Below are 20,797 nucleotides of genomic sequence, written 5' to 3'. Positions count from 1 at the left end.
CCCTATCTTCTCTGCATGACTCCCTCCCTGCAGTTGTGCTGGCATGGAGTCCAGCCAGCTGCAGCCTGAATTGAGAACTGGAAGATAACCCAGGAATTTCGCTGAAGCCAGATCAGATCGCTGTGAGGGCCACAATACAGCTGCACAGGTAACTGTGCCAGCACAGCTATAGCATGCAAATCAACATTTTTATTGAATGCTTCATACCAAAGAGCCAAAGAATCTAGTTATTTACATTTCTGAAAAACTTTGAAACTCTTCTGCCTCATCCTATGCATGTTCACAAGTCAGAGATTCCATTTATAAAATAAAATAAAATCTATCCTTAATACTGAGTTTAAGAAATAAATACAGCATAATCCAAAGATTGAATAAACACCTGAAGTTACTTTTAAAGATCAGTGAAACCATTGATAAGGAAATGCTAGTACTGGAAATAACATTTTTAAAAGACCACAAATTTTGTTCACAGGAAGGCCTTTATCCAGACAATATTCCCTGGGAGAAGCATCTTTCCATTGGATTATATCCCCTTCACTTTATCACAGTGAAGAAATTTAGAGACTGTTAATACTTGGAAGCCACAGACAAGTTTGTAAGAAGAGACACCAAAGTAGCTTGCCACAAAAAACCATGCACACACCACAAACCACAGAAATGGCACTGTGTTGTGTTGAAGCACTAGGAAAAGGTGTCAAGTGCACACTGCCCAGACCGGACCTCTCCACATGCCTTGGATAAGCAGTGAGTAAGAACAGATCCATGACATGCTCTTACAGAGAATGCAGAGCTTGCAGATAAGGTCTGTAAATGTTTCAGTCAGAAGCTGCAATAGGACCCACCGCTCAGGGCAAGGTTTAGCACTGCGTTTCCAAAGGAAGTGCTTTGCTCCCTATTATCATAAGGGCAAAGTACAGGGAGGGGGAAGGGAGGACTGGCCTGTCCCGGCCAGATATCTCTATCCGAAAACCTTCCAAAGTGAGAACGATTTATTGTTCTCACGCCCCGTACACCAAACAGAGTAAGGTATTTGGTGTGGAGCTGGTCTCCAGCCCTGCCTGCAGAAGCATCGCACCAAGCACCTGCTGGCAGCTCGCTGCGGCACCCCAGCCCCTCGGAGCCCCGAGCCCGCCCGGGGCGGGCACCCCGGGGCGCGGCAGCCCCGCGGGAGCAGAGGGCTCCGAGCCTGCAGGGCTCCGGCCAGGACTGCCGCGAGAGCCGCGCTGGGGAGAGGCACGACAGCCTGCGAGGCTGCTGTGCCTGGGACACAGCCCGGGACAGGCGGCACCGCCAGCCCCGTCACCCAGGGGGACTTCCTGAGCATCCCTACTCTCCCCGTTGTCCCATACATCAGTTTGTAACCAATGTCTGTCCAAACACCTACCAGCCAAAGAATCACCAGTGAATATCCAAAAGGGAATCACAAGGAATAGTCACTGATTTTTTCTATATTAACTTCAGCAAAAAATAGATCACTTCCCCAAACCAGCACAAACAGAAAGAAAGCACCATGGTACCCAGACAAGTCAGAATCAGCTCAAATCACCAGTAGTGATGCCACCCTACCAATAGTTCATGCCAGAGTGGCTCTAATCCCTTTCCCCAGCAGAGATTGTGAGCAGCGTGGCACATTTTGGAGCTCACAGGTCGGATGAAGCCTCTGGGTGCTCAGTCGGAGAGGAGCATTGCTCTGCAGGCCAGAGACACCCACATTGAAAGTCTCTAGCTCTAGACACCCTGAGAGATGACCAAAGAAATGCAGCAAAAGGCTCTTTAAACACAGTAACAACAAATTAATCACTAAATGCCACATCAAAATGTTTCTCAAGAGATCCTACCCTGGTTTTCCATTCCTTATGGAAGAATAGCAAGGTCACTGCAATACTCTCAGTGATCTCTTTTTAAAGCTTTAGAAGGCAAGAAAGAAAGAGAAAATTCAACAGTCTTCTTGGATGTGGGATTAGGGTTTAAATTAGGGTTTCAGGGTCACAGTACAGTACATAGATGGAAATGCATTAGAGTCCAACATCATCACTGCAGGGGACAGGAGTCTGAGACATAAGGGGGAATACAAAATTGGATTCTCACTCACAGGTGACCTGCTGTTGGCACTGAAAGAGCTTTTAATTGCTCAGAACACACTATTTGGGGGAGTCCCACCACAGAGCTGGGTAAGGCAGACTCACAGAACTCAAGCCATGCCAGAGTTTGTTAAAAGGAGGATTTCTGGCTGCCAGCAACAAGCTCTGGCTTTGCAACAAAAGTAAACTAAACTAACACCTCCATCAGCTCAGCATGCTGAAAAAAGCACAGCTCTCCTGTGCTTGCCACCAAGCTCCCCACCAGCCCTGTTCCAGATTGTATCCACGGAGCTTTACAAAACAGCTTGATAGAAAGTGTACAACTGTAGTTCACTTTGAACAATGAACAACCAAACAAGAAAAAAAAAAAAACAACCAAAAAAGAAAAAAAAAACCTCACCAAAAATGCCCCAGCAAAACCCACACCCCTCACTCTGCAAAATATTACTATTACCAAACAAAAATTTGAGTCAATTGTTAGCTGAAGGGTTTTTCAGGCTTTTAGGGTTTTTTGTGGTGTGGGTTTTTTTTATTTGGTTTTTTGGATATTTTTTTGGGGTAGGGGTGTTTTAAAATTTTTTTATTCGCTTTTTTTTTTTGGGAGGGGTGGGTATGGTAAGAGGGGAGGGTTGTTGTTGTTTTGTTTAACAATAGCTCCCAAACATTGTCACATCTTTTTGCAGACTGTTTTTTTTTTTTTTTTTTGGACTGGTTTAAGTCTTTGCTCCCACATCTCTATTTTTCATTTTGCAACAATTAAAACATGCTTAAAACAAAAAAAATCAATGGCCCAACAATCTCCATATTAGCAATGAGCTGAATGGGTGCTGGGTTCCAATCCTAAGAAGAAAAAAAACTCCTAACCACTCTACCCAAAGCATTTAAGTGCAGCTTTGTTAGTCCTCTAGTTCTCTGCAGAGGTATAACCCCTGCACCATTCTCCTGGAAAACTCTTTGAATGCCGATGAAGCCACTTACTAGTGCTGAATTTGCTATGCTATGCATTATTAATTCACTGCCCCAGGCCTGAGAAGCAATAGATAAAGGTTTTCTAAGCACATCTGCAGTGGAAGAGAGAAGGTGGGCTAACAGGAACAATGCAGGTTTCCAGCAGGAGTCTCAGTTCCAGTTTCGATGTCTTCACAACCCAGTTTAATCCACACAATACACAGAGTGAACAGGATGTTTAGGGAAGCAGATCATATCTGCTTTGGAGACTATGTACAGTTATTTTCTCACTCGAGATAACTGATAGGATGTCATAGCACCTGGTCTCACATCAGAGATAAGCCCCCAGGTGCGACTCGCCGGGCTCTCTGTCGTGGAGGCCACAGCGAGCACACGATGGAAATAATAATAAGGCTTGCACCACGGCAGGTTGACTCTCAGGCTCTGCTTTATTCACTGAGGGTGGGTGTCAGGGAGGATCCGTGACCCGACCACACAGCAAGGGAGCAGGCTCAGAGAGCCCCGAACAGGGGGCAGGGTACAGCTTATATTAGGGAGCGAGTAGGCGGGACAGGGTACAAAGGGTCCAATAGGAATAGGGCTAGGAGGAGGAGTTGGGATGAGATAATAGGGGTACAACAAATGGGAACAAGGGAAGAGGGTGGTAACTGGGGAAGAACCAATTGCATACAAAGAACTTAAGAACATTCTAGAACTGAGGGCAAGTACAAAAGGTGATTGACATAAAGGTGGGCATAACTGAAGGTTACATAACACGAGGGGAGTGGTAGGTTTGATGGGCAGCTCGGAGGCGGGGATCTACACAACAGCCTCCTCCCAAGGCATATTCGGGGGGGCTTTCCCCAAGTCCCCTACCACATCTCCCCCTTCTTTATTAATTAAATAAACATTCCCTAAAGTCTTAATTAACATCCTCTTAAAAATCGCTAGGGCAACGAAAATGATAAGAACAATAACTAAAATCCATAAGAGTCCTCTGAGGATAGAGGCTGCCCATCCCGGGACGCCCCATTGGGACAGTAACTTGGTGGCAGGGTCCACAGCCGAAGTTTCAGTTTGTAAGTGTTGAACTTGTGTCTGGATACGCTGGATGCTGGCTTGGATGGATTTGCTTCTCGATGTTAAATTGAAGCAGCACAGTCCTTCAAAGTCCTCGCAGCTGTGGCCATGGGCTAGCAACAGGAAATCTATCGCCGCCCGATTTTGGAGGGTGGCCTGCCTGGTGGTCTGTTCGTCCGCCAAGAGATCGGAGAGGGCGGCGGACGATGCGTTGGCATGCTTTGCTATCCAGCACTCCAGGTGAGAAAGCTCACCGAGGGCTTTAGCGACCGCATACCATGGGAGAAAGATGGAAGCGGCAACCCTCTTCGTTTTTCCCCAATTGTAAATTTTGTCATCGCAATTTTGGTCGAATTGGTCATAGGATCTTTTTTGTCTGGCCAATTGTCTCTCTTTCTTCCAATCCATAATTTGGGTTTTGTTTGGAGTGAGGGTAGTAAGCTTGCCAAGGCTACACGGTCCTCCCTGGAGCCGAGATGGGATGCCTGACCATACTCTATCCCCACAGACAAGAAACATCCCCCGGGGCAACGACTTGGGACGAATGGAGGAGACCGAAATAATTGGACTTGTATAGTTACACCAGTTGGCCGAATTATATTTTTTGTTCAATGGTGTAACGTCTTTTCTGTAGGTGTTTTTGGCCAAGTCAATTCCATGCCAATTCTGACTTGGCCTCTTAAAATAAAACTTTACACAATAGGTGGCAGGAGAGGACCCCAACAGATCCAATTCTTGGGGCTCGTCTTTCGAATTTGGTAGTATTTTCGTCCATGCATCCCAAGTGTCGACCGGGTTAGGTCTCCTGCCCGTGGTTCGGAGCAGGTCAGAGTTGGAAACTGGCCAATCATCGGCTACCAGAGGGACCCCCACCAGGCATGTGGACAACGGGTTGTCCACATTGCCCATGGCCAAGCAAAAGTTCTCTTGCTGGAGGGACTTTGCCAGCGTTACCCAGACGTTCTCCTTCGGCTGTGGCACAATCCAGCCGTCCGCCGCCTGCAGCCACATGATGGTAAGGAACGTGAGGCTTGCGGCCAGCCGGATACGTCGGGGCGTCCACTCTCGTAGGTCGTTGGTGGGTGTCTTTTGGGCAGCCATCTCTAGCGAACTAAAGTGCAAAGAGAAAATATTCAGGAAAAAATATGGTTTTCTTCCCCAACTCCCCTAACTCCCCCTTTTTATCTTTAAGTAAAAAATGATATTTAAGTGGGATGGGAGCGACGGGTAAGGTAAGTGGGTAAGGGGAAGGGAACAGGAGGGGATGGGGTCTGTGGGCAGTCATTGATCGGTGGGGGAAGGTAACGTCTGGTGAGTAGTGTCCTGAATACGATGTTGGGTGTCCGTTGAGATGTCTTCCTTTTCCTTCGGCGCCAAGCGACTGCAGAATCCGGTGACGAAGAGGCAGGCGTTGTCGTAGATCTTGTGGGAGGATCGACGGTGGTGTTATCTTCTAGAAAGGGCTTGATGTATTTCCCTGGGACCCATTTCGGACCTTGGCCTGTTGAAACACAAGCGTACCCTCTCCCCCAAGTGATGAGTGGGTACGGTCCGCTGATCTGCTTTGTTTCGGGGTCCCGGATGAGCACTGGAGGCCGCTCTTTTAAGTGTGCCCGCGTGTTGTTAAAAAAGTGCCTGAGCACGGGAGGGTCTGGCTCTTTCTCAGAGCAATTGAGAAAATTTAGTACATAAAGTGCTTTGCAGACCCTTTCCACGGGGGTCATCACGAGAGCGGCATCGTGTTGTTGCTCTATGAGTTTTTTCAGTTCTTTGTGGGACCTCTCCACAATTGCCTGTCCTGTCGGATTATGAGGGATGCCGGTGGTGTGGGCAATCCCCCATTGCTGTAAAAATTGGTTGAACCGGGCTGATGTAAAGCCTGGTCCATTGTCTGTCTTGATGGCCTTGGGCACCCCGAGGGTGGAAAAGGCCATGAAGAGGTGTTTAATAACATCTCTGGTTTTTTCTCCAGTGTGGAGAGAGGCGAAGATGGCGCCTGAAAAAGTGTCAACGGACACATGCATGTATTTAAGTCGTCCAAAAGGCTGGTAGTGGGTGACATCCGTCTGCCACAGCTCCAATGCTCCCAGGCCTCGGGGGTTGACCCCAGTGGGTAACGGTGGTAAAGCGAAGGCCTGGCAGCTTGGGCATGTGGCGACAATGGATTTTGCTTGAGACAAGGATAGTTTGAATTGGCGAGTGAGCGCGGGCGCATTTTGGTGGAAAAATGCGTGGCTCAACTTCGCTTGTGCAAAAGTGTCTGGCAGGTTCGTGGAAAGTGCCGGTGCATTGAAGTGTGCAGGCATAGCGAGTTGGTCCGCTCTCCGGTTGCCCTCGGCAACGGGGCCAGGCAGGTCTGTGTGAGCTCGGACATGCATTATGTGGAACAGTTGCTCCCGGTGGGAGATAAGCCAAATAAGATCCGAGAGCAGCTGAAATAATTTCTCGTTTTTGACTTCTTTGAGCAAGGCATGTTCAGCCCGCTCTGCTATCCCGGCGACATAAGCCGAATCTGTCACCAGATTAAATGGTTGTTGAAATTTTTTGAATGCTCTCACGACCGCAGCAAGTTCTGCGATCTGGGGGGAACCCTCAACTATCTGGATGTCAGACTCCCACTTCTGACTATCCGGGTCCTTCCAAGTGATCACTGACTTGTGGGATCTTCCCGACCCGTCAGTGAACACCGTGAGAGCACCTTTAATTGGTGTTTTACTTTTGAATGATTTTGGGGCCAGATATAAAGTGTCCCTGAACAACTTATGTTTAGGGTAATGGATCGAAATTTGGCCAGGATAGCTGTCAATTGAAATTTGCAAATTTTCATTTGTTTGGAGTAAAGATTCCAATTGTTCCAAATTTAATGGTAAGTAAATGCACGCCGGGTCACACCCTGCGAGGGTCCGGAGACGATGCCTTGCCTTAATGATGAGTTTTGTCATTAGCTCTGCGGGAGTAGAGATCGTTTTGGAGGGCTGGTGTGGAAGGAACAACCACTCGATGATAAGGAGTGGGTCCTTCCGCCCCGCGTCCCACTGAAACAGCAACCCATGGAAGTTGGGACACTTACCCAGGATGGCAAGGTCCAGGGGAAGCGACCGATCGACCCGATGAGCCTGGCGGGACCTGATGGCATCCTCGACTCTCTCCAGGGCTCCTTTGGCGGCAGGTGTCAGCTCGCGCGGAGAAGCCAGGTCGCCGTCTCCTCGCAGGAGGTCGAAGAGGGGCGCCAGCTCCTCCGTGGTGAGTCCCAGGAGAGGTCGGATCCAGGTGATGGTACCGCAGATCTGTTGCAGGTCCCGCAGTGTCTTTGGCTGGTCCTTGATGGTGACGGACTGGGGTACGATGGTCCTTCCCGTGATCACGAATCCGAGGTACTTCCATGGGGCCGTCAGCTGAATTTTCTCCTCTGCGATCTCGAATCCCGCAGATCTAATGGCTTTCATAGTCTTTGATAAAACAGCTTTTAGATATGAAGATGTCTCCGCACAGACGAGCACGTCATCCATGTAATGAAGGATGACGGCCTCTGGGAACAGTTTTCGAACAGGGGATAGGACCTGCGCCACAAACGTCTGGCACAACACCGGAGAGTTTTTCATCCCCTGGGGCAAAGTGGTCCATTGGTAGCGTTTGTAGGGCTCCGCCCGATTGATGGAGGGGACGGAGAAGGCGAACCTGGGAGCATCTCTGGGATACAGTGGGATGTTAAAAAAGCAGTCCTTGATATCGATGACTGCGAGCTGCCAATCCCGGGGAAGCATGGAAGGGGAGGGAAGGCCAGGTTGGAGTGGGCCCATATCCTCGATGACATCGTTGACCCTGCGTAGGTCTTGGAGCAGGCGCCACCTGTCTTTGCCGGGTTTTTTAATCACAAAGACAGGTGTGTTCCAGGGACTGGTGGAGGGTATTAAATGTCCCTGGCGCACCTGCTCTTCTACCAGGTTATTGAGCGCGATCAATTTTTCCTCCGGAAGGGGCCACTGGTCCACCCACACCGGGTCATCTGTTTTCCAATTCAACGGTGGGGAGGTGCGCTCCGCAGTGGCCCACACTAAAAATCCCACGCAGGGCAAGGAATGTCAAGGCGGGCACCCCACTGGGACAAAACATCCCTTCCCAACAACATGATGTTCGATGAGACAACAAAGGGTCTCACCGTGGCTATCTGTCCCTCCGGGCCCTCCACGCTTACCAGATGCCGACTCCGAAGGGAATTGACAGCTCCTCCCACTCCAGAGATTGTGCCGCAAGGGGACACCAACTCCCAGTCGCGGGGCCACTTTGCCTTGGGAACTATGGTGACATCAGCTCCGGTGTCGGCCATCAGCCTGAGCGAGATAGACTTCCCCTGTTGAGAAATGACAGTGTCTATCAAAGGTCTCTCACGACACACGTTTGTAGTGAGGAAGACATATTTGTCCCCCCCACTATTGTCCTGATCAAGGTCCTCGGCTGCGCTGTCGAGGATGTACATGAGGGCGAGAGGAGCTCCCTTGTCAAGCGTGTACGGTGGGCTACGACACACGACGGAGACCGTCACCTCGAACCCCGGTGGAAAGCATACCACCTCCGGATAGATGTCGAGTTCCAGAGGTGTGTGCCTGCTGTCGCCGACTATAAGAACCGTGGTGTCATGGCCGGAGTAAGGGGGCTCCAGGAACCCCGCGGAGACGCGAACCAGGTCCTCATCTCTGAAGGTGACGTTGGCAGAGCTAAAGAGGACCCGGCGGCGGCCAGCATCTAAGTTGTTTGTCCTTCGGAAGAGGCGGAGTCCATCCTCTGGGCTCCGCCAATCCGTCGAAACTGGCCGCTGGGCCACTGGTCCTCCCGGATGGTAGGGAGGCCAGGGCGCTGTGAGGGGCCACTTGGTATCCTCGCGCGGCCCCTCCTCGCGCTCCGCGACCCGTTTCCCGCCGGTGGATAGGGCGGGGTCGGGGGGTTCCTGGGAGGTGGTCTTGGGGAAGGCGCATGCTGATAGTAAAAGCGGTCGGGGGGCCAGTGGGGACAGTTAGCTTGAATGTGCCCCATCTGACCGCACCCGAAACACCGCATGGTGTTCATGGTGAGCATCGCCTCCCCCACTCCCTTACTCACGGCCAGGGCGACAGTTGTCTCGGTCGATGTTGCCTTGGCACATGCTTCCACCATTTGAGCGATTGTCGGCTCGGGGTCCTGGGGCAACGTGCGAAGAATCTTCTTCGTCTCCTCGGCCGCGTTGGTGAAGGCCATTTTTCTGAGGAGCTCCTCTCGCGCAGCCGGGTTGTCAATCTGGCGGTCAATCGCCTCCCGCAGCCGGTCGACGAATTTGATGAATGTCTCGTCCGGTTTTTGCAAGACATTGGAGAAACTTTGAAGGGGTTTCCCCCCGTCTGGTATTTTTTGGAGAGCGATCCGAGCGGCCTCTTTGATGTCATTAAGGAGGTCCAGCGGCAGCAAAATCTGGTCCTCAGGCCGGCTCAGATCGCCCTCTCCCGCCAATGCCTCAAGTCCTTCCTCTCCCTCTCCTAACGTGGCTGCCAAATTATATTTTTTGAGGAGAGGCTTTAGCAGTTTTTTCCATTGGACCTCCCATAGCAGCAGTTCGGTGGGTGTAAATAGTGATTTTGCTATGTACCGGAGGTCATGGGGTACTAGCGTATGTCCGGAAAATGTTAAGTCCAGCACGTTCTTAAAGAAAGGTGAGCTCCTCCCATAGTCTTTTGCTGCCTTACGCAGCTCTTTCACTTCCACATAAGGCAGCTGTTCCCACCTTGGCCTTCCCCCCCTACCCCGCGTCACAGGTGCCGCGAAGAGTTCTAGGTCTTTTGCGAACTCTACGTCCCCCTCCTCAATCGCCTTTTCCCTTATCAAGGCCCAGCCCTTCCCCGGCCGATGTGCGGGCCGGGGGCTGTCGCTGCCCTCATCCTCCGAGGAGGATGAGGCAGGACGGGCTAGGGCCCTGAGCCTCTCCCTGACCGAGGGGCTCCGGTGATGAGAAGCCCGGCAGGCCAAGATGGCCTGCTTCCGGTCAGGCCGACTTCCGGTTCCGGTGGCGTGGGAACCGGAAGTGGCTGGAGAGGGGGAGGCGTGTCCGGGCCCACCCACCGAGGCGTGGCCCTCCCCCCCGGGGGTCCCACCCACTGGGGCGTGGTCATTGGGTGGGCAGGTCCCTCCCACCGGGGGTGCGGTCTCAGGGGCCAGGGGGGTGGATCCCGACGCCGGGGCAATCGACGCTGGAGGAGGAGGAGGGGGAGGGCTCGACGCAGGGGCGGCACCCGACGAACGAGGTGGTGGAGGTGGGGGTGGCCGAGTGATGGCGGGAACGGGGTCTTTCGGGAGGCCATTTTCTGTCACGTCCAGGGGCGGCTCGGCCATGCGGCCGGCGCCATTTTGTTCATCTTGTCCCTTATGGGGACAAGATTTTTCTGTTGAACAAAAGGGATTTGAACAGGGAGAACTGGGGAGCGGGACACGGGACTCGGAATGGCCCATACTGGGATGGCCAGTCCCAGCATGAGAGAGGGACAGGGTGGATTGGGGAACAGCAGGGAGTCGGCAGCAGCCCTGTGCCTCGGTGCGGCAGGGTCTGTCGCCCAATCCACCCTTAGGGGAAGCGGGAGTAGGAACGGGGGAATCGGAAAGAGGGGTAGGAGAACTGGGGCCCAAACATTTCCGTTTTTTACTAAATAAAGTAAAAATAGAATGAAAAAGAGGAAAAAAATGTCCCACCCGAAAGTTCCCCTTCACTTGTAAATCATACAACAACCTCCGAACTTTTCCCCAGAACTGAACGGAATTAAAATCCTCCCTGCGCGTGTCAGGGAGGTGATCGAAAATAAAGTTAACGAAAGATTTCAATTGCCCCTTCTTAAAAGAAACGTTCCCCAAAACAAGGGAAGCCTTAACTTGGGCATAAAAATCCTGCCGAATTGGGGAGAGACGGTTTCCCATTTCCCCAACTAATAAAAGCCCCAGGAAGCTAACGAGAAAGTAAAAGAAAAGAGGCTGGGTCGGTGCCCACAGAGGGGGGGCAAAATACTCACACAACCAGGGACCTCAGCCGAAAAGAAAGGTGCCTCGCTGGGGTGGTGCAGGCGCTGCGGATCTCAGCGGCTTGGGCGCTCCCCCGGAGCGGCGATTTCCAAGTCGATGAGGTGTCCGCAGCCCACAGGACGAGCGCTCTCCTAGAACGGAGGTCGAACGCCGGTGGACCAGCTTCCGAACGGCGCTTTGAATCCGACGACGAGCGGGTCACAGATCCGGTCTCGTCGTGGAGACGCTCCCGTTTGACACCCAGGTGGCGTCAACGTGTTCGGGCGCCAGTTGCGACTCGCCGGGCTCTCTGTCGTGGAGGCCACAGCGAGCACACGATGGAAATAATAATAAGGCTTGCACCACGGCAGGTTGACTCTCAGGCTCTGCTTTATTCACTGAGGGTGGGTGTCAGGGAGGATCCGTGACCCGACCACACAGCAAGGGAGCAGGCTCAGAGAGCCCCGAACAGGGGGCGGGGTACAGCTTATATTAGGGAGCGAGTAGGCGGGACAGGGTACAAAGGGTCCAATAGGAATAGGGCTAGGAGGAGGAGTTGGGATGAGATAATAGGGGTACAACAAATGGGAACAAGGGAAGAGGGTGGTAACTGGGGAAGAACCAATTGCATACAAAGAACTTAAGAACATTCTAGAACTGAGGGCAAGTACAAAAGGTGATTGACATAAAGGTGGGCATAACTGAAGGTTACATAACACGAGGGGAGTGGTAGGTTTGATGGGCAGCTCGGAGGCGGGGATCTACACAACAGCCTCCTCCCAAGGCATATTCGGGGGGGCTTTCCCCAAGTCCCCTACCACACCCAGGAGGTACACCCTCACTGTGCTTTCACATGATGATAGGATGATTTAGGGGATGCAGAAATCCCCATAAGCCTGCACAACGGCTTTCTTTTAAGATCAAGCAATTACTTCAACAAAACAAAGTCTCACGCTTTCCCCAAGCCTACAGGAATACATTTAGTCATTTGCTAAAACCCAAAGCTCATAACATCATACCCTAAAATCTCTACTTTCAAGGTATCTTTCTCCCTCTACCCAACTTTCAGCATTTCAGCTGCGTTTCCTAAAGAAATGAGTTATATGTAATTCCAGAGTATTATCTATAGTGGATTTTGAACCTTTTAGGCAGCAAGAAGTTTGATCATTATAAGTGCATTAGAAAATATTAAACTATCACAGCTTTCACAACACAGGGACAAGGAAGCTCCCTTTTCATACCTGCTCCAATGTTAGGGATTTCTCATCAGAAAGGTTTTCAGTTACTCGTACCTTATTAGTCAGAAGGAAACCTGAAGGCATCACAGCAGGTTATAATGTCCTCTTCTTATGGGGTTCTCTACTCACACCCTGTTTCTGTGCTCAGGTCAGCCCTAAAGACCAGCTAACAAGCTTTCCCTCAGCAACTCCCTCTCACCCTTTAATAATTTCAGACTGATTGCCAGTAGCCTTTCTGTGGTCACACCAGAGCAATTGCAGCTCCCAACATCTGCAGAAGCAGGTGCTGCTAGACTCAATTACAGTATCAATGAGCCAATGAATAGCTGGGGATCTACTTGCATTTTCAAAAAAAAAAAAAAAAATGTAACAAGTTTTTCTTCTTAGACAACAGTTTTGTTGCACAATTACACAGCCTTATCTCCCACCCACTGAATTTGATGGAAAAGCTACCTTTGCATGTACAAGTAGCTTTACTAAGACAATGTAAGAGGAAGTAATTTGGTTTACAATTTCTCTCACAGGAATATCTGGACTGTGAAATGTAGTGTTCATGGTAAATAAAACGTTTCACTGCACTTTGTAAAATAGATGTTATTTAATATCCTGGTCTTTGTACTTTCCTTCTACAAAGAGCATGGCCTTCGACCAACACCTAGAAACACTGGGATGGGTTTGCTAAGGCAAAGCACTACATGAGGCTCTCACCTGCCATAGATTGACACAGATCTCAAATGGCAGATACCTGCATTTTCCAACAGAGGAGCTGGCATGGATTTGGGGCTATCATTTCAGATATAAGTATAGACAGTTGGTGTAAAAGGCAGGTGTCTATATTTGAGTTAATCAGTTTATGTTTTCTGTAGAGCAGAGAGAGAAACAAGCCACAGCACAGAGTGATTTATCTGACCTCCCTCAGGCCTCCTGAACTAATATGAACCACACCCTAGACAAACATGTTTCTTTCCATTAGTTGTAAAAAGAACTAGAGATGCTTAAATTGAAAAAGAATGCCTCATTTTTATAGCTCTAATATTAAGTATGTTGAATCTTGACTGTTGTGCTGCTGTGCCTGTGTTATACTAAAAACACACAGCACTTCTTCTGCAAGGATATTATAGATGTAGTAATCTTCTCACAGGTAAATAAGAGAAAGAAATCAGGCTGAGTGAGATTTTCCAATACAAAGTAGATAATTATGGCCATGCCACTGAAAGTGGGATTTTAATGGAAGGAGAAAAAAAAAAGGTGGTTGTTTGTTTTTTTTTCCAACTCTAAAGGTGTTGTACCCTGTATAAAATTGGCTGGGCAAAGAAAGACTGAAGAGTATGTCTAGTCTTCTGAGCAGATCAATGCTCCTTGGGGAGGAAGAGTGCTTTGTGCAGGCATGTATGTGCAGATGAAATGAATGCAAAGGAAGGATAAAGTGTTGCAGATTCAAACAGTTGGATCCTTTACCCCCTGTGCAGAGGCTTAAGTGCATCCATAAGGAAAGAGCCGGAAGTGATTTAGGTCAGACTAAAGCTATCATTAATACAGGATTTCTGTACTAGTTCTGCCTTTAAGAAAAAATAGACATCTATGCAAGATACTACACCCAGGCAATCCACACCCTCAGCAACCCTCAGGATAATTTAAGGGTTATCAAAATTCCAGCAAACATCAAAAGATTCAATGCTTCTACTGGGACTAGAGCTGCTCAATTTTATTTTTTTTTTTTATTGTTTAGAAATTTCCTGAAAATTTTACAAGCATGGGGTTTTTTTCCCACAAGGTGGACAAAAACCTGCATTTGATTTACTTCAACATCACCACTGTAAATGTATTTTGTTAAGGAGAGGACTTGAAATTATTAATTTTAAAAAAACAAAGGAAAAGAATGTTCCTCATTCTGTCCTCTGTACATGCTCAGTTTTACAACTGTTACTGCACAGAAATAGCGCTACTGACACTGATGAGAGAATTTCACGTGCAGTGAGTGAGCTCTGCAAGTTTGTATGATGTGTGTAGGCCTGATTTGCAAGTGCTAACTATTTTGACTTAAGGAAAAATTTTCAAATGTTTCCATTTGGAGCTGCAAGTTCAAACCTTTTCTTTTCATAAACAAAACTAACTGAGATAGAAGAAGCAGCAAAACACAAGCTTCTTTTTTGTTTATTTACATTCCCCTCTAATATACATATATTTTTTATTAAACGTAGTAAAAGGCAAAATGAATACTCTGTGCCAAGTTTCAGATATGTATGAAATTCCAAGGCTCTATTATGTTATTAATCTTCTGAAATAAGGATTTATATTTATAAAAAAAGTGCTGACACACCTGAACTCTGAGCAGTGGTAATGCCACCACCAAGAGCATGGTTCCCATGCAATGTGAACAGCCCAGATTACCTTAGCCTAATAACATGAAAGATTTGAAACAGAGGAAACAATTTCCAAGAATCATATTTCTTGATGCACAGCCACATTTGAGTTTAAAAGATGGGAAAACGTGAACCTATTTATATATTCTCAAGTTACACCCACAAAACAGGATCCCAGAGAAATTCTCACAAACAGGGTTTGCAAGAATACAGCAGAAGTGTGCGTAGGTAGATGTGGGTGACTGCATGGATTATGTATATAATCAACATGTAATGCTCTGTAATACTGAAAATAATAAATTGTTGTGAAGGGGTAAGGGTGGAAAGTGCATTTTACATGGATTATCTGCCCTAGTTCCTGTTCTTATTTTTGGAAAGCAATCAGCTCTTCGTGAGAACTCAGCACCACGCTGAGCCACCCTGGGGCTTTTCATGGCCCAGCCCTTCACTTTGCATTATCATCTGTTAGCAGCCACATCCTGTGCAGACTGATTCATTACAGCCAAGAAAGGCTGCGAGAACAGGAGACCCTCTGAACCCTGAGGTCTGAAATCACACTTACTTCTCTCAGTGCACTATATAAAATACAGCTACTTTTTCAAAGGCATTGCCACTCATTTTTGTAATTATTCCACATAAAAGCTTATTTTAAGACAATATGTTATTTTAACTCCAGATCCTTGCAAATCACTGTTACTTGAAAACACTCATATGCCTGATTTGGAAGACCATATGCTCATCCCAAGTTAATTTAGACATAAAACCAAATAATTTTGACCATTTTTGCTTAATAGCTATGGTCAAACAAACAAAAATCAGGTAATCATAAACTGATACAATTTATGAATATTTATTCATTGATGTATATGAAGTACATATTTTCGACAATGGTAATATTTTTGTTTTCTGTGAAGCTGAAGTGCATGAAGAGATACTCCAGTATGTTGAACTCGTATTTTTAAACTCTAAAATACATTACTTTTGAAACAGTATGATTTCCTGATGCATAATTATTGAAGACAAATATGTTGCAAGTCAATTGAAAAATCTGAGTGTCACAGTTTATTACTTTCCATTTCACTATCTTTCTAAATGTCCTAATATCTCACAATAGTTTTAAGCATAAATTTAAATGTAAGAGCAACTACAAGGTTCTTGTTTTACACATAGATGAAGAATCTTCAGAGAAAATGACCAACAAATAGTGGCATGGCTGGATGTACTAATCTTCAGTCCTAAGCTTTCAGTTTCCTGCATTAACTCTGGGACTTTAAATTACATTCTTTGATGTATCTGTTTTAAAGTTGCAATGTACACCTGAGTCTTTGCACAGAATTTTTCTGTCTCCTCTCACGATTACAGCAATAGCAGGACATAAGCAAACTCTGTATATAAGCCAGTTCTATGACAGAGTGGCAGAAACACAATTGCTGAACCATGCAGGAACAGTTTGCTGGTACCAGTATTACCATAGCAAGCAGTGAGGGATGTGTACTGATGTGGCAATAGGAGAGCTGTCAGAAAGCATCAGTGTGGGCACAGTCCATGAATCCCATTTGTCTCCTGTGTAACATGACTGATTACAGCTAAATTACAGTGACTTTAAATGTACAAGTCAAATTTCTAGGCTAATTAAAATCAGGGAGGCTAGCACTTCTAAGGTTAGCAAAATTCAGCTCCTATACAACATACATCATAATCAAGAACAATGGGATATATATATATATTTTAAATAGAAATTCATTGGCTGGAGTTCAAAGACTGCCATTTTACTCTATTCCTTATAACAGGAACCAAATAGGCATAAACTGTGTTTGCAGAGATATGGATATGTTTCCCAAAGAATCAAGATTCTATTAGAAACTAAATTGACTTACAGAAACACCTCAAGACAACTGAAAACATACATCATAGATATATACATATATTCAGAAATACTGTGGAGAATTTACATCTTTTGTCTGCAATCTGTTGAAGGCACCTTAGAGGTCATCATGCAACTGGTGTCAAGAGAACAGCAGCCCATGCTTCAACAACATACAATAATTCTAAGATCAGCATAGTTCCGCTAATGTTAGAAACAAGAGGATATTTTTAGAAAATTTCCCTTTTTAAGGTCATCTTCATCCTGTTAAGCCTACTTTACAAAAAGACTGGCTTTACCTAACCAAGTCACTAAAGCACATGTGAACACTCTTCCTGATCCTCTCTATTCACAAACTGATCATTTTGACACCCAATTAATTGATGTTCTACTATAAAAAGTATCTGTTAAAGCTTTCAAGGCAAATGACACTGAAACAGGAAAGGGATGAAAATGTTATGCTCCAAAGGAAGTAATCCTAAATTATCATTCATAAACTGGTAACAGAAGATAAGTGGTTACAGGGTTGATGGTACCTCTGGACTACATGTAGGGCCTGAGGTATCAGGCTTCACACCTTTACTTTGTCTGACCTAAATTCTACCATTTGGGTATTTTTAGAAAGAACCTTGAGATATGGCAGCTTGTGAGCCAGCCAGGAGCTCTCAGCACATTCAACAAGGCTCGATAACCCTGCTAACTTTCTCTTTTGTCATTTGAGATTAATACAGTGATTAGGTGACTTTCTTAAATGAGGTATTGTTTCATTTCAGCAATAGGAAAACTACAGCATATAAAATAATAAAGATTTTGAACCAATTAAGCAGTCTAAAATCATATATATTTTCCTAGGGCTCAATGTATCTTGAAAAGCTAGGAAAACCCAACAGATTCAAATCCTCTCTCCCTTCACACACCCCACAGCCAACAACTGTACTTGACCTTCTCCTTTCTAACTATTCTGTCATCTTTAGCTCTTAATTCTAGTGGAGCAGCTGTGTAAATATAACTGGAACTAAGAAACCATAATCTTCAAAGCTCAGGGATTATGCTCTCTTACTTTCCTGAGCTTTTTGCAAGCAGGTATTTAGCCTGGAAGTACTATCTAGCCTCCCTGCCCACTTTTTTGCCTTAGATTTTGGGTTGCTTTTGAATAAAATCAGTGTGTGACTACTCAGTCCTGTGGGGAGCAGGCAGGCAGCATCACCCACTCACCCAGAGGTCCTGGGCTCACCCCCAGCCAGCACCAACAGAACGGGACACTGGCAGGAGGAAACTTAAGTCCTTCATTTGCTGTGTGGTTCTTTTGTCATCTAGGTCTACAAGACTTCAATTTGTCTTCTTTACAGATGGTTTAAGACTGACTAATGGTTTAAAGAAGGGCAAGGTACCAGTTATGTATTGGCCCTTTATTTTGTTCTCAGACAGGCAGGATGGCTGTGGGAGCCCACATGACAGCCCCCAGCATCACCCTGCTGTGAAGCCAGGGTGTGTATTTCCCTTCGGTTTATTCACACAACTCTGCAATCTCATACAGCTCCTAAAAATAATCACAGACTGAAGAGCAGCATTAGGGGCAGGCCTTCACATACCTATGTCAGTCAGAATTAAAAAAAAAAAAAAAAGCTTTCCTCAACCCCCAGACTAAACAAACAGCACCCTACACATCCCTCCCAGCAGCAACAAAGATTGTTTTGGCTTGGGGGCACAAATCTATCAGTGTGGGCTGTAAACTGTGACCCTCTCAAAAGATGAGTCACCCACCAGTAAAGTGAAAACACGATCCTAAAAGCACTGATTCATGCCTAGATTTCTCTCTCAGAAGTTAGGCAGCATTGCGAACACACATTTGCCAGCCTTCATGCACTGCAATCTGACAGCTGATTCACCACTGCATGTTAGGACTAGTGCCCTATATATGGTGGATGCAGGTCGACTATGTTTTACACACTGTGCCTTACCAAGTCCTTCGTAGCACCCATTTGTAGTATCTAAATCCTCCCTCCACGTCAAGAATGACACTTCTCAACAAGTTTCAGCCAGACACTAATTAACACTCTGCTATTAGTAAACAAATGATCCAAGGTACAGATAACATCCCCCCAAGGAGACAAAACTGCTTCACTAGGACCTGCTGAGGTCCAGAAGGGCTTAGCTAGCCCCCACCTGACTGCTTCCAGCTCCTTGCTGGTCTGTGACCACAAAGTCCTGGATAATGACCTCCTGCAGGCCCAGAGTGCTCCGTCAAAGGGTACAGAAGCACTCAAGTCAGACTGGGAAGCATGGGCTGGCTGTGGGTATTGCTTTCCACAAAAAGGATCAATACCGTCTCACTAAAACATGAAAATTTGAAGAGCAAAATGTTTCACTTTTTTCCAAATATAAATACACGTTCAGTACAATGCAACTTAAAAGTGATCTGAGAACCTGGAGCCTCATCATCTCGCAGTATTTCTCCTAGTTGAAACAGCCTGATGCTAACACACAGCTATGCAGCTGGAAAACAGATCCTGAAAGCTGGTTAACTGTGATTGTATGTGCATAAATAAATAGCTGAGGCAATGCTATGCAAACTCTCATAAGCTAAAACAAGTGATAAGGTGACAAGACCTTATAGCCTGTTGAATAACACCAATCCAGATGCAATTCCTTACCTCCTTAGAGAAGGAGGTTAGATAGTCACCTGAAATCTTGAAGAACAGTGTTCATGTGTAGACCTTAGAGCAAAAAGTATCTTCAATTTGAGATTTCTAACTCTAGCATTGTAACAAAATGACACCTGCTTATTCAGTTACTCTGAAGATTTTCTTACATACCAGTATCTAGGCCACAACTGACAATTTGTCATATGGAAAAATGTGATCCACACCTGGCAGGACCGTGCCAGCAGGAACTCAATCAGTTCAGATACTGAACGCTCTCCTGCAATCGTCGTTTTGTTCATAGTTGGAAGACTGTCATAGTAATACAAAACAGTTTCAGAGGTAAAGCTGCATTTGTACACTGTACTCTCACAACTGTCACTGTAAAATTACAGCAAAACAGTTCTAATACAGATAAAGGCATAGCTTGAATTTAAAAATCACCCTCTAGAGTCTTCTACTTCCAAGTCAGTATTAACACAGTAAGAACCATGACATTTTAGAAACAGTACTCTCCACCTTCTCTCACTTTTCCCTCCAGAATGCTAGAGTACAGATCTGTCAAGTCTTTGTAATTAAAATCATTCACTGTTGTTTTTATGCATAGAAGAATTGAGGGAGACTGCCACGAGATAAAACACTAGCATGTTTAATATGCAGAACAAAACAGTTGCTTTTTTCCAAGCAGTATGTCTTTTCAACTATTCCCAATAGAAGCCTAATGAGTACTGAAAATGAAGCAATTAGTATTTGGTATCAGTTTGTTTACCTGGTACAAAGAGCCAGCCTGCCATCTCACCTTACTTAGCCTAGGAGTACATTGCATTCAATAGGAAGGAAAGTATTAACTAGAATATACCAGTTATACACCAAATTCATAGGACCCAGCATCACTAATAGAGCTTTTTCCCCAGGACTAAGAGCAACCTACATTTTGATGTGCCACCAGTTACATAAACAAAAATGAAAATATCAGGGTTTTGAGAGAGAGTATTCTGGTATTTGAGTATTCTGGTTCAAACTTAGCCATTTTCATTTGCAGGCTAAACAGTTTTTCTTGCCTATGCTTGGGTCCTGAAACCAATCAGAAGCTTGCCATATCAACACATTCTACTCATTGCTGTAACATCCCAGAAGAAAATTCACCCAAGGCTTAACTGCAGATGAATCCCTCGGACAGCTTCAGATACACAAGGCTAAAGACATTAAATCAAGTACCTGAGAGTACATGTGATATATGCCCAACATTGCCTGTTAAGTGTTGCACGTAACACGAAATAGGCTGTTATATGCAAGATGTTTCAAATCATGCAAGAGCCATAACTTTGGAAAAGACTCATGGCAGCAGATATTTCTTCCATGAATATAAAGACATACCATTGATCCAAAGTTTTCAATGAGATACCTCCAATTTCTAACACTGTGACATTTATAAGCCTCACCACATTTTAAGACTTTGGTTATTCAACAGAAATACTGATTTGAGTAAGAGCAGAACTATGTGCACAGAGGTTGATTAGAATGTACCACTGCAGCACAACAAGTCACACACCTTCTCTCTGCAGGC

The 20,797-nt window shown here is 46.2% G+C and overlaps 1 protein-coding gene across 2 annotated transcripts; it reads right to left on the bottom strand.

The window, feature by feature from the left end:
• Positions 1-3,459: 3,459 nt before the first annotated feature.
• Positions 3,460-19,871, bottom strand: LOC146768160 (uncharacterized). 2 transcript variants are annotated; one of them, XM_085573119.1, is made up of 3 exons: positions 12,416-19,871; positions 11,135-11,433; positions 3,460-5,220 (listed from the first exon to the last, which is right to left on the bottom strand). In XM_085573119.1, the coding sequence occupies exon 3, from the start codon at positions 5,208-5,210 to the stop codon at positions 3,849-3,851; it is 1,362 nt and encodes a 453-aa protein (XP_085429245.1). In that variant the 5' UTR covers positions 5,211-5,220; positions 11,135-11,433; positions 12,416-19,871; the 3' UTR covers positions 3,460-3,848. The 2 variants fall into 2 exon arrangements, with proteins under 2 accessions (XP_085429245.1, XP_085429244.1); XM_085573118.1 differs by lacking the exon at positions 12,416-19,871 and having other exon boundaries at positions 11,135-11,939.
• Positions 19,872-20,797: the final 926 nt, after the last annotated feature.

Source organism: Lonchura striata, chromosome 2, assembly GCF_050655825.1.
Source record: "Lonchura striata isolate lonStrDom1 chromosome 2, ASM5065582v1, whole genome shotgun sequence".
Taxonomy (NCBI): Eukaryota; Metazoa; Chordata; class Aves; order Passeriformes; family Estrildidae; genus Lonchura; species Lonchura striata.
The sequence above is the reverse complement of the archived record's forward strand: the minus strand, read 5'-3'. Positions and strand labels throughout refer to the sequence as shown.